Raw genomic sequence first — 15,643 nt, forward strand, 5'->3', positions numbered from 1 at the left:
AATATAGATTCTCATCTCTTATTAAAGCATCCGATTAAAACAATGCAATTTATAAATTTTTATTTAAAACTTATTTTTATTTTCATTTATATTATTACTATTATTTTGATAATCAGCCTACATTTAGAGAACTCGGTACAATATCGTCGCATCAGTACAAACTACACTGTAAAAAATTCGGGATCAAATGTATGGCATAAGAAAGGGGCAATTTTGGTGCATAATCCATTAAACTATACCATATATTGTACATAAAATTACAATATTGTACCATAAATTTTACAGTAATATTTATATAATTAGAGTGATTCAGCAATACATAATTGTTACTGTAAAAATTGCGATATATCAGATTTTTTTAGCACGTTCCTGTAAAAATACTTTTTACTGCAATTTTTATCCGGATTTTTTACAGTATGCGTGATTATAAAGTAGATTGAATGAAATCCCGCTTACCAACAATATTGCATCGTTTTCCTTTATAGCCCGGAGAGCAACGACAATGGTATGCGTTTATTCCATCTCTGCATGTTGCACCATGTTTACATGGAGATGATGCACATTCATCTATATCTATCTCACATTGTTTACCTGAAAATGAGAAATATTATGCAAAACATATAATTTTTGTGAAGTTCCAAATGTGCAAAAAAGAACTTTTTCAAATATCACAGACATGTGAGAACACGCTAACTTCGCTGAAATTAAAAGCAAAATATATTTACTAATATTTACAAACAATTGCTGAATTTTTATTTTACATTTTCGAGTACGTAAACTTGCACAATAATAGTTCAACTGCGGACTGCTAGTAAGAAAATACTCGGGTCGTGGGAAAAGCTTTAATCTTCCGAAATACTACCACCAGTTGCTTAAACTTGATAATATATTTATTTATTATATTTTCAAATCAAGTAAATTTGCATGATAATGGTTAAATTAGAGATATGGAAAACTAGCAGTAGAGGAAAAGCACTTATCTTCCAAAACGCTGTTGGTGGTGGCTGAACTATGACAGTTTATGATAAAAATATACTCATGTTTAAAGTGTATTATGGTTTAACGAACCAATTTTTTATAGAGTGTAAGAATATATATTTTTTGCACGAAATTTTGGGTTATTTAAACTTTTTTTTTCCTTTTGCTTTCTACCTTGCGTTTCTCATTTTTTCAACTTTTAAAATGAAACAAAATGGTTTAAGTAATTTTTTTTATCAATAACTTCCCAGTTTATTTTTATAATATAAATGTTTTTGATATTTATAAATTTTTTTGAGCATTAATGACCAAAAGCAAATTTAGTAAGCTTTAAAAAATAATCCAATTTCACCTATATTGATTGAAAATATGAATTATACTACAGGCAACTTTACATTTTTATGAATGCATATTCAGATTAAACGTTTACCAATATTTCAATTAGATTATGTGTTAGAAAACAAATAAAGCAATGATGAAATATTTTTTATGAAAAAGCTTTTAACTCAAATGACTTGGAAAATTGGATTTGACAATATGAGACCAAATACAACACCAACTCAACTTCGTAAAGAATACTAGACAGTCTGCTAATTTTTTCAAAACTTATTGTCTGGTAGACAGTTGAAAAAAATTCATATGCGACTTGTAAAAACTTTCAGAAACTAAATTTTGAGCCTTGAAGAAAATTTTAAATTCTTGTAGAATTGATTTTTTGTTATGCGTGATTGATTTTTCGAAACTTTTCAAACTGAAAACATGATTTGGGTAATTTACCATTTGTTTCATGGCCATTATTATCGGAATTTTTGGAAAATCGATGTATGTTTGTTTAGTATTCATTATTTTTTGTTAATATAATCATTGGAGTTTGTGAAATAAATTATTTTAAAAAATGAATATTTTTCGTTTAAGGATACCTAACATATTACTAATAGTTCAGTCGGGGAAATAATAATAGTTAAATCAATTTTATTGCCACTTGCCGTGTGTAGTGAGATGCAATAGTTTTTAGTTATAGTTAAAAACTTATTGACAGCTGAAATGGTTTTAGTGATTTTCTGAACTAGTGCAAATTTTACAATAGCAACATGTAGTTTTCAAAATTTTAACATTACGAGTTATTATACAGTAAAACGAATTTTGTTCTTATTTATTAGTTAGGCAGATTATATAGACGTAGAATATTTTTGTATTAAGGGATTGGAAAAATAATATTTTAATAGTTTTTTGCATTATTGATTTTTGGAAACGATGCGCACTGTAAACATGATTTGGGTAATTTACAACTTGTTTTATTACAATTACTATCAGAAGTTTCTGAAAATCGTTATAAATCAGTCAATGAAAGAATAATAGTTAAATCAATTTTATTATCATATGCCGCATGTAGTCAAATACAATAGTTTTCAGTTATTGCTAAGAAAAATATTGATAGCTGAAATGTATTTTAAGGGTTTTTTGAACTAGTTTAAGTTTTACAATAGCAATATGTAGTTTTAGAAATTTTAAAATTATGAGTTAGTACCAATAAAAGAAGAATTTGGTTCGTATACATTATTTATGCATTTTTTTAATTAAGTAATCAAAATAAAATTAATATTATCACAATTTTTTTAAACCCCAACTATACCAATATACATTTTCAACTTTTATCTTTACAGATACTTTTCTCTCCAAATTTGGCCTTAATATGCTTTGTAAGTCTCAGTTTTAAGTGCTAAGTTTTAAATGCAGATTCTATAGATACAGTTATCCATAGTATATATGTTAGTATTTGTACAAAATATACAAAAATTATAAACATAGTGTTAAAGGATGCTTAGAATTAAAGTACTGAACTTGAAAATTAAAAAGATTTAGTGAAAATATCAATCCCGAAGAGGATTTTACTATAAACAGACACACTTAATCATAACATGTTGTAAAGTGTAGCTTCCGTTTGAAACCTTAAAATAGTAAGCACCATAATTGAGCAAAATAGGTGCATGAAAATGTAGGGTTGTGACGACTTACCAATAGATTTTTCGAACGGTTGTAAAACAAAAATTATATTAACTGGAGTATGGGGATATGAGAAACAATTAGTTTGTTTTTGCACTTCAAGGCTTTTTAAACAAACAAAACTTTAGGAAAAAGGTTTAAATTGTTCCTTTTTACAAGGGAATACTTAGGAATTCACAAGGCATTTACTAATACTTAATAAATCCGGAGCTTTTATTAAGTTATCTGCAAAATGTTTCGCTTCTATGATAGTTGATATCGGCTAAAAGCTACTCTGAATTTTTTTTTATTATCATGGTGGTAGTACCAGTATAGTGATCCAGTAAGTTCAGAGCTAGTAGACATGGGTTCGAATCTTAAAGAGGGATACATGAATAATTAAATTTCCTTTCTTTTTTCTTGTATGACGTTAAAAAAAAGGAGCGAAACGAGTACTACTAAAATATGATGCTCAACTAAGTCATTTCGAGTCTTACTGATTCGCTCTGTATACAATAAATCTTCCATTAGGCCATAACAAATTTTTGTGGTTTTCATTGCCTACAACAGAAATGTTAGTTTGTTCGTTCCAAATTTTTTATGAGAAAGGAAATTTGTTGAGGCATGGAGTACCGATGGAACAGTAGCTTGTGTCTGAACTATCATTTTGAAGAACTAGGTTCTATCCCAGGTGGTGGCTCGATGCCCCCCAAGCGTTGGATTGATAAATATCAGCTAATAAGGGGAAAAAGGCGTATTGCTGGCCACAATCATGTCATTGGTCTTGGAATTGAAGAGCCTTAATCTACATGACTTTCGTGGTAAACAGCAGGTTAATACGGGAATGCTTTATTTCACTTCATTCAGGAATTCTTTACCTTCTGAATCTATGTAAAATTGAAAGGTTGTGGTGATGAAAATTATTGGTCGGAAAATGACTATTTAAATAAGATGCTCAACAATGGCGATAAAATAAATAAAAATTATTGGTCGTAAAAAGACTATTTAAACAAGATGCTCAACAACGGCGATAAAATAAATAAAAATATTTGACCTATAATTGATCGTGGCAGGATTACTTTACTTTGCTTGACTCAGAAGACCACCGCCTTAGACTGAGTCTACTTAGAAATTGAAAGGATGATGAATTAAAAGGATTACTATGATGAACGTATCTACAGTGATGAATTAAAATAAAAGAGCGATTAGAACTCGATGATTAGAATACTTAATACTACTACTTACCAGCAAATCCAGCAACACATCTACAAACATACTCTTCTTGCGATGCATTTTGGCATTTTGCACCATTTTGGCACGGATCTAAAGAACAAGGATCGAAGAACTGGCATGTCTTGCCATAATAACCCTTAGTACAGTAGCACTGATACTTATGACTGGAGGTACTCTCACATCTCCCACCATGTAAGCAGGGTGACGGTCGTATAGCACATGGATTGAATTCACTGCAGTTTTCACCGGAGAATCCAGGCAAACATTCGCAGCGATATTTGTTACTCGATATGTTCCAGCATTTTCCGAAATTCTCGCATGGGGTGAGGGAACAAGGATCGAACTTATCGCAGACTTCTCCGAAATACCCGTCATCACATTTGCAATGGTAACCTGGCTCTTCGTTCAGGATTTGGCATTTACCGTGCTGGCAGATGTTAATTTGGCAATCTAAATGGAATTAAAATACAAAATAATTAAAAAAATACTGATAACTATTAAAAATGTTTCGCGAATGCAGATTTTTTTACAACTAAGTACCTTTTGTACTTTTTGTAAATTAACATTAACTTGATTCGATTAGAAAACTTGCCGGAGTTCTCCGCATCAAAGTGCAAGTAAAAAACTGCTTTTGATTATATATACGAATTGGTTAGTGGAGTGGTTCCTAATTAGGGGTAATTAACAATAGGATTGAATTCTCTCCTTTCAATTAGTATCTGTAAAAAAACTCTGGATCAAATTACGGTAATAAGTACCGGCACTTTGGGCTCATCATCCATTAAATCACTTTTACCCAAAAATCCTTTTTTCCCGTAAAATATAATACCGTAATTTTAGCAGTGATATTTATTTAGTTAGAGTGATTCAGTAATTTTATGGAAATTATTAATTTGAAAATTACTGTATATCATATTTTTTATTCCATAACATGTTCCTGTAAAAAAGGATTTTTAAAGAGTACCACCACTCTGAGTTTTAGGTAGTTCTTACAGTAATGATTTGGAATATTTGGAATACAGTGCAAATGAGGTTTGACAGATCAGCTTGACAGTAAATAGACTAGTAAAAAAGAATATCTAACCCAACATGTAAATAGCTAAATAAACAAATACGGATGATCGTTTCGAAACTATCAAGTACATCCTTCATATTTAAGATAATCCTTTTATTCAAATAAAACATCGATGTCTCTTTTATATATTTTTTCAGATACTCTAATTACAAGTAAAATATATTTTAGTATTTTTCAATTATAAAAGAAAACAGTTTAATATTTATTATTAGAAATATGTTCGATTATCGGAATTTCATTTGTATTAAAATAAAAAAATAAAAAAAATAGTTTGATTTTTTTTTATTCATAAATGTATCAATAATTTATTTTGCAAATTAAAGAAATTTGAATGATATATGACTGTTTCTCTTAGATCTAAAAGACTGAAAATAATTGTAAATTTAATAAATGAGCCGTGTTTGTAAGATTTTATCTTTAACACACAAAAAGCTGCATTTAATGACCGGAAAACATTAAAATGTTTAATATAATAATTTTCACTTAGTTTGACCAAAATGAATACAAAAAAATAAGGTTTATAAAGGGGTAAAAAAATCTGAATGTAAGCTTTGATGAATTAACATGATGAATTAGCACACAACAACACCAAAAGAAATGATTCTCCATCTTTTCTATTTACAATATTTACACTTTTGGATTTTTAGTTTTATATTATTGGTAGAAGGGCATCAGAAAGTTACTCTTAACTCGTTTTGGTATCAATTGGTTCATAATCGCACCATTATTGGTTCATAAATTAGTGTAAGATTGTATTAAGTGATCTTCGAAAAAATGGAGAAAATTACAGAACTGTAATGACATTTCAAATAAAAAAAAACATAGTTCTGGTTAATAAATTTAAAATATATGGCTTTGAAACCATTAATTTGCCAATTTTTTTCGATCATATGGTAACGGTTATCTAGAAATTCTAGCTTTTAAAATTATAGCTCTCATTATCATACATTTAGTAAAAAATGCAAATCTTGAAAATAAACTTAACCGATGAGATAGTTTATATACCATGCTCTTAAATATCATGATGAAATTTCTAAATTCCACAACCTTTATTAAATTTTATCTCATATTATAAAACCATATTTTATTGTTGGTTTTACAAAAATCATTACCAAAGAGCTTTGGTAAAAATTATCGAACTTTTTGGTGTTCCCATAGAGCCAGAAACATGTCAAATTATATCATATTCTGATAGTTTTGACTATACTTTGTTTCTCCGTATATTGATGCAGTTTATGTGCACATAAAAATAAAAAATGTATATGAAGCTTAATAAAATATTTTCAGACAAATTGGTTTTAATTGAATCATAATAGCGGTATCTTAATTCCTAATATCTGTAACTAGAACTATGATATAAGTATCTTGGTCCTTAATATAGTATAAGTATTTCTTAGTGTGTCACTAATATACGTCATAACAATTTTTATTAATTGATAGTTTCAATATTTGCTATAATAATAGTTAATTCAAAATCTTTCCGTTACTTAAAAAATTACAAAACTTGGCTCTATCTTTTTAAGATAATTTAACCAAGACAGAAATTGTTTAAATTTTTTTCATTTACCCTTTGATTTTTAACAAATATATTTTTTCATAATTTTTATGTTATTTTGCATTAATTTAGGCCAGAGTAAGTGAAAAATATTATATTTAGCATTTTAATAATTTATGGTTATGATATGCAACATATGATGAAATTCCGGTGTCAATTTCTGGGTGAAAAGTAAACTCTTCTAAACACGGCTCACTTTCAAGCAATAATTTTTTTAATTTGTACTTATCGGTACTTATTTGTATCTAAGAGAAACAGTTATCCATCTATGAAATTTTCTTAATTTACAAAATCAATTATTGATAAATTTTTGAACATGAATGAAAAAATATCAAGCTACCTTTTTTTGGATTTTATATTTTAGTGCAATTGTAATTCCGATAAACTAACAGAATTTTTTTAGTAACTATTAGACTGTTTTTTCATAATTAAAAAGTACCTTAATATATTTTTCCTAGTAATTGGAGTGTCAATAAAAATTTAGAAAAGGGAAAAAGGTGCCCCATCTGCTCCAAAGCTTTAAACATGACTGATTGATTATTACTTCCAATAAAATGTGTTCGCTTTATATTTTTTCACCATTTTCATATATTTTTAAAAAAAAATTTAGTGTTTGTGATTTTTTTTTAACTTTCTTCTTTATTTTGTCATATTGCTTTTATATTACTTCCAAGTATTGTGTGACTCTTCGCCTTTCTTGCTTTAAGAGATTTGTGATAATTTTACTCCAGAATCATTTAAAGTAAATTGTTGTTGTAACAGTTAATTTTCTCATAGTAATTAACAGAATTAATCTAAATGAAACGACAGATAAACCTGACAGCACTTTCTAGTTAAATTCTAACTTACACGTTTCACTCTAAAATGCAACATTACCCGTCTTGAGGCATTAAATGATACTTAAGGGACCTTAGTTAAGCATGCTCTGAGATTAGGACTGTATATCTTTCTAAATGATACTAAAGATGGTAAGTTACCTACTGTTCTATACTGAGGTCTGATAAAGACATTAAAAGCTCTAATTGTAAAAGTTCACAAAATTGTTTACGGAATAAAAACTTTCAAATTTGTGTCTCGTTTTTAAATAATATTGTTACAAAACAGTATACGTTACTGTGAAAAATAAGAAGACCACAAAATGAACAAAAAGAAGTGACACGCCACTAAAAATATCAATTGAGGATCATATATATATATATATATATATATATATATATATATATATATATATATATATATATATATATATATATATATATATATATAATACATTTTTTTTTGCGACAGTCGTTGAACAGTCGACCCAATTATTTTCGGGTTTACGACTACTAATGCTCATCTGCGTAGCCTTCTAGTTTTGAACCCAATCCAGAAGACAAGGAAACTCCTGGATTAAGTAATGGGAGAAGTTTTTCTTCGTGGAGGATGTTTTGATACAACTGACCCGCATCTGCGTTTCATGGAGAGGAAGACCACGAGAACTTTCTACGCTTAGCCTGATGGCAAGGGGACTCTATCCCAGGATCTGAGGATATTTCACATCAGCACTGCTGTCGGTGCAGCCGGATGTGGAATTCGTATCGATCAGCCATCGCTGGGATTCGAAACTGGTTCACCTCATTGGAAGGCGAGAGCTCTATCCCCTGCGCCATCGTGGCTCTCGAAGAGCATATTGGAACTTAATAAAAAACCACAGTTTTTAAAAACGGCATGCCATAATTAGTATATTTTAAACTGGCTTATTGGGAAAAAATAAGGAGCCATTAACGCGAATAATGGGATGAAGGAGTATACATTGAAGAGATTATTGTTAAGGAATGACAAACCACAAATGTGATTAATGACACGCCACTAAAAGTGGTGTAAATTAATAGTTCTTATTGTGAAAAAAATGAAAAACAATAAATTTGAACGACAGGACGTCTAAATTTATGCGTCCTTATTTTTTTCATTATAAGAATTGAAATTCATAATAAGTATAAATTGAAAGAATTATTGTAAAATAATATCGAGTGACAATTCTGATTGAGGTCAGGCCACAGAAAATAAGAGAAAGAAGAGGGAGTTTTTTATAAAAAGAAGATAGAGAGCCAGCGAATAATGATACACCAAACAAGTATAAGTTGAAATGCTAATTTTAAAACTATAGTAAGCTACAAATGAGGCTAATGACGCAACACATGAAATACTATAAATAAAAGGTTCTTATTGTAAAAAAATAATGAGGCACAAATGTTAACAATGGTGATGTTAAAAAATGTTAGGTTAAAGGCTCAAAATTATGAAAAGCTACAAATAAAATCAATGTGACGCCACTAATGTAAAAATAGGACGCCAAAATGAAAGTTATCAATTCAAGGATTTGTTTTGAAATAAGAATAAGCTACGAATATTATTAATGACATGCCACAAGTAGTAGTATAGGGACTTATATTGAATAAATAAGGTGCAACAAATGTAAACAATATTACGTCACAAGTAAAACTATCAATTGAATAACAGCAATATCAAATTACAAATCAGACTAATGGTATGTCGCAGGAAATAATAAAAATTGAAGGCTCTTATTGTTGCAAAATAAACAGGCAGTGAATAATCGGACACCAAGAAAGTATAAGTTGAAATGCTTTTTTTAAAATTATAACAAGCTACAAATGGGACAAATGATACACTACATGAAGTAGCCTAAATGAAAGGGTTTTATCGCGAAGAAATAAATAAAAACAAATGGGACCAATGATACACTACATGAAGTAGCATAAATAAAAGGGTTTTATCGTGAAGAAATAAATAAAAACAAATGGGACCAATGATACACTACATGAAGTAGCATAAATAAAAGGGTTTTATCGTGAAGAAATAAATAAAAACAAATGGAAAGTTAAAAGAAAAAGTATTAATCGAAAGCATTGTTTTAAAATACTAATAAGCTACAGATATTAATAATGACATGCTACAAGAGATCATATAAGTTAAAGGGGCTATTCAAATAATATTGGAAACTCCTTCGAGCATTAAATTTAAATTAGCAAGTGTGCTGTTAATAGTATATAATTATATGACTTCACTGAGAAAATTCACGTTTAAGATCTTAGTATACAGTTAAATCGTGGAAATAAGAAAAACTTTTTTGAATATTTATCTCCTTCATTCTTTTTATTTATCTTTAAACTTTTGTCACATTTCAATTTATTTTTTTTAAAATTTTGATATTAAAATTCTCTAAAATCAGAATTAGATATAGATGAAACGTTTCCTGCAAGGGATTATTAAAATAAATTTTATCTTTAAAAATGTATTTTAACCATGCAAACAGCTTTTGTTTCAATATTTATCTCGAAAAGACCTTTAAAACTCCTTGCATAAATAACAATTTAAACATAAAATGTAGCAACCTGGGTTACATTCAGCATTTGTCAAGTAATCCATACGCCGATCTATTAAAAAGCTTACGTTGTAAAAATTTTCACTCATAAATCAAGGAAAGATCATTCTAGAAAAAAAATTAAACCCCGTGAGCTTCACTTTATTCATACACACCGATTTTTATTAAACTATAATATTCTGTAAAAAGAGTATTTTTACATTTTTTCCTGCTCTTAAAAAGTACTGAATCGTAATGGTAAGAAAAAAACTGCCAAGTAATCTCTTATGGATAAAATGGCGAGTTCTTAAAAAAAGTTTTTAGCTTCTGAAAATCTCAGAGAACGTTATAATGCTTCAAAAGCATACATTAGTTTCGCCAGACCTTTATAAGAAGCTGTTATGTTCGTATAAGATGGCGCATTTTAAACTAAGTACCGTAATATATCATGTTTGTCAGAAAAGATCATATTCTTTAATAAAATAAACAGCTACTTTAGTTTACTCAGAAATGTAATAAATCTATTCTGTTAATAATATTTTAATTATGAATATTGATTTCTTTTCTTCAAAAAAATAACTAATGCAAAAGAAATTTTCAGAGTACATTGAAAGAAAATAATAATTTAAAAACAATTTGCTTTAAATATTTCTGCGCGCTCCGCAGATTTAAAATAATTTAAACTATACTACTCATTTTATTGCAAATATGCTACGTTAAAAGCTATAGCAGATTGAAAATAATACATACTTTGTTTATTAATTTATTTTTAGTATAATTTGCAGTTTGATTTTGCTTTGGAAGAAAAACTAACGAAGCATAGCGAAATTTGTAACTTGAAGGTGGTCACGTGTACATTTTTGTCAACAAAAATCTGTAATTTAAACATTAAAATTCAACGATTAATGACCAAATGTTTATGAAGATTAATAATTTAAAGCAACCTATGTATTTTGTTATCTATATGCTTCATTGAAAGCTTCTATGGATATAAAATATTATAAATTTTGCTTTTTTTTTAAATTTGAGATATATTTCAGTTTTAACTTGCTTTGGAAGAAAAAATAACGAAGCATAACGAAACTTGTATGTTGAAGGTGGATGCGTGTACATTTTTTCTTAACAGAAATTTGCAATTTAAAAATTAAAATTCAACGATTAATGATTTAATGTATATAAAGATTAATAATTTAAACCAAAATATGTATTTTGTTATCAATATGCTTCATTTAGAACTTCTAAGGATATAAATTATTATAAGCTCTGTTTATTCTTTTATATATAGGATGTATTTCAGTTTTATTCTGCTTTGGAAAAAAAATTACGAAACATTACGGAATTTGTTGACGTTGCAGTTAAAATAACGTAAACGTAACGCAAAAGGTTTATATTATCAATAGGAAATTTCATCTCATTATGCTGGCAGATTTAATTAAATTATTGGGTTATTTGTTGAAAATTTGTAAACATTTGAAAGATTTGCACCCTTTGTTAATATGAAATCGCATTTCATTAGATTGGATTGGATTGCATTTCATGCAATTATATAACAATTTGGATTGACATTGTTAATTGTTGACGTAGACATAGTTATTTTAATTATTGAATAGTAGATAAGAGGTGGGGAAATAAGTAAGTTTAGTAAGTTTTTTCTCTCATTTTGTTAAGATATCATCGTACTTAATTTAATTAAAGTATTTTATTTAGTTATTAAGTTGGAGATCAGAGATGGGCAAATTTTAAGTTTAGTAAGTCTTCCACTGGCTTATTGACATAAAATCTCATTAAATTTAATTAGCATTCTTGCATAGCAGATGAGCGTTTTTAAAAGGTTAAGGATTCATTCACACAATAAAGTTATGTTTTGATAAATCCATAATTTTGAATTAACTATAAAATTTCATTTTTAAAAAAGAGTTATGACAAAAATACAAATTTTTGATTTTTTAAGGAACTATCAAACTAATTTTGTTCAAGTTTCAACGTTTAGATACGTAATTTGGTATTTTGTAAATTGTGTAATAAATTTGTAAATTTGGTAAATTGTGTTACGTGCTGTGAAATATTTTAAATTTTTAATATGAAAGTATTTCACTAATTTTAAATGAAATAAAAATGATAATAAAATTATTAAAAATTCAAGAATATTAGAAAAAAGAACATTTAAACTGTTCACTTTGAGAAATTAATATTGCCAATCAATTTGCTATAATTAGTGAAGTTAATCATAAGATATTCACGGTGTATTAAAACTAATTTGCTCATTTCAAAGGAATATTTCAGTATTAATAAACCTTTAAAGTAAAGTTATTTTAAATTCCTGAAACAGAGAATAAATTGTAAAATAAATCATATTTTAGATGCTAAAAAGCGTATTTATATGCATATTTGTTTCAAGGGAAAAATTTTGCAATTTAAAGACATTTTATCAATCTAAAATTCTAGCTAAATTAAACTTCATTGTTTGACTGAATTTTTAACATTTCATGGAATAAACACTAAAGTTTTGTTTGTTTTACAGAAGTTTCTAATAATAATTCTTTAGATTATTTTTCAAAAGTTATCATGTAATAGCAGTTCAAGAATATTTTTCTAAAAAGAAATTTATAATTTTATAAACGAGCTTTTAATCTCTCTAAATCATATAAATTCTAATTAAATGAGTATACAATTCATCTTTTGATTAACATTCTAAAATATAATTAATAACTTAATTTTATACTTCTAAATGAAATGTTAAAAAGGAAAAGGTTGGCTCTAAATTTAAATCATTTTCACAAGAATAAATACAAGCATAATAATGTTAGCAATTTAATAAACATTTTGATTATTGAATGACTTAATTTCTCAAACATATATATAAAATTTTCTTTTAGATGCATTGGTTAATTGGTAAAATTTGTCATTTAATAACTAAAAATGTGCATGGCTAAAACTAACATTTGATAACAAATTCCTTAAAGTAAACATAAATTCCTAAAACAATTCCCTGTCTTTATCAAAGATTATGAATTCAAACCAACAATGTCAATAGCCAAAGAGGTCAAAAATTTAATTCGCAATTTAAAAGACTTGCAGCATACATTTATAATTAAGCTAACACATACTGATAGTCCCTGAACAATGAGAATAAGGTTACTTGGCGATATTACTTAATTAAAAACGAAAAGGTTGCTTCTAGTAGCTTAATTAAATCTTTTGGTTGGATTGAGAATATAGAATCATGAATAAACTTGGCTACGATTAGCCTTTAATTAGGGAAATGAACGTGGTTAGGACAACAGAACAGTTTCCTCACCCCCTTAAGGGGAGTGAATTGACATCAGATTTTTGCCAAATTGTGTTAGTTTCGGTAAAAATGATAATGAAACACTGCCAAGTAATACAGATTTTACGCCAAAATAAATATTATGACGTGATAATAAAAGATGAATCGAAATTAAAAACAAACAGGTGGGATTCGGATTGGCGTAGTTTTAATGAAAGATTTCGGAAAGCAACGATTTTCTTCAGTCAATATTGGTTGCTGAAAAGCTAATAAAGCTTTTGCCACTCTTAATTAAAAAGAAACTTATTTATTCATATTAATTAACATTTGTATCAGTTTTGATGAAGAAATTTCTGAGAGATGTTGAGAAAATGAAAATTTAAGTTATTAGCATAAAAATTATAATAAAGATGCATGGATGTTTGATTTTATAAAAGTAGCAAGGTAGTTCGTAATTCAAGTCAATTTTAGTTTAACGTTGATTAAAAATGTATTGTTAAATCAAGAAACATTTGATATAAGCATTTGATGTTGTTTATTTTTAAAGAAGACTCATTTAAATTAATATTTTGTAAATTATATTAAAATAATTTAAAATTTCTGTTTTAATGAAAAAAATTATGGAAGATTGTTTGAAGCGGAAACATTTCTCTTTTGGGTAAAGTATTCAATATAATTTAAATGTTAATCCACTTTTAAGTACTGAAGTTTATGAATTGTTGCTTTCTTCATTGAAAATGAAGAGTTATAATTGTTCCTAAAAGCATTTTTTTCAAATTTTGACCTTTTCATTGAAAAATGAACAACAATAACAACAGTTAAAATGCAGACGTTTGAAAAATATCACCAGTCCTACATTGTAAAAAACTCCGGAAAAATTACCTTAAAACCCATTTTTGCTAGAACATGTTACGAAACAAAAATATCTGTTATACAGCAATTTTCACAGTAATAATTTCCATAAAATAGCTGAATCACTAAAATTAAATAAATATTACTATAAAAATTACGGTATGCTATTTTATGGGTAAAATGGTTTTTAAAGGTAAAATGGATTTTACGGATAAAGTACTTAAAGTGTTGGTACTTTATAAGGTAATTTGATCCGGAATAATTTACTTTGTAGACATGTTAAAGTTCTAAGTCTATTTCACTCTCAGTGCAATCGTGCAAAAATGTATACATAGCCTGTATAAATGTATACATACAAATAACTTTCTCAAAAAATATTTTTTGTCCTCTTCAATATCACCATGAAGCGACCGTCCTCTGATACACTGTAAAAAATTTCCTGTTAAAATTATGATGAAAAGTCTCGGCATGTAGGGGTGCCAGTACTTTTACAATGAAATAAATTTTTGCCAAGAAATTTCATGCCGCAATTTTTACAGTAATATTTATTTAATTTCAGATTCAGTAAATGTTTCTGTAAAAATTACGGTACATCAGGGTTTTCCTGCCGTAACATATTACTGTAAAAAGCAGCAGCACTCAGGGGGCCGGTACTTTTTCTCATAATTTTGTTAGGAATTTTTTGCAGCGTACATTGTTGGTTATTGTATATTAATGTTTAATTAAACTGGGGACTTTGGCTACTGGCTAAGTACCGGTACTTTGGGTGTATCAACCGTAGCGTCCTTTTTACCAAAAAATCCATTTTTATAATGAAATATTATAACGTAATTTTACAGAAATATGAATTTAATCCAGTGATTCAGTGATTTTAAGGTATTTATTACAGCATGTAACCTTTTTTGTTCCGTAAAATGTTCCATAACATGGATTTTACGTTAAAAAATAACGGTACCTTGAGTATAGGTTCTTTTTACCGTAACTTATTCCGGATTTGTTTGCTGCGTGGAGTATATTTGAATTCTCACTTTTTGAATTTTTATCCCCTTAATGTGTCGATTTCTTAATATTCTTTGAATATTTGCTCGAGATTTGTTTGTGTTTAAATTGTCTGACTAGTGATAACAAAACATGATTTTGGACAAAATTTCTAAAATTGAGTTTTTATAAATTTAAAATCCCTATAATTTTAGCTTTCTAAAAATTTTTTCCTTCGTTTGTTCTCTGTTTATTTACAAAATTATAGCAGGTTCTTTTGAAAGCTGATATTATTGGATAGACTAGTGATTTTAGGTCTTTAAATGCGTTTATCTCAAAATCAGATTTTTTTCATAT

General features: G+C 27.7%; 1 protein-coding gene across 1 annotated transcript in view; it reads right to left on the minus strand.

Annotated features, from left to right (window-relative positions):
• The window catches only part of LOC122269195 (uncharacterized), a 331,999-nt gene that overhangs the window by 34,753 nt on the left and 281,603 nt on the right, over positions 1 to 15,643 (minus strand). Inside the window, exons 5-6 of the mRNA XM_087152142.1 lie at positions 4,207 to 4,644; positions 457 to 591 (exon numbers count right to left, since the gene is read on the minus strand). Coding sequence (XP_087008268.1) covers positions 457 to 591; positions 4,207 to 4,644 — 573 coding nt within the window. The remainder of the gene's footprint in view (positions 1 to 456; positions 592 to 4,206; positions 4,645 to 15,643) is intronic.

Source organism: Parasteatoda tepidariorum, chromosome 9, assembly GCF_982258835.1.
Source record: "Parasteatoda tepidariorum strain Cologne lab strain chromosome 9, Ptep-v5.0, whole genome shotgun sequence".
Lineage (NCBI taxonomy): Eukaryota > Metazoa > Arthropoda > Arachnida > Araneae > Theridiidae > Parasteatoda > Parasteatoda tepidariorum.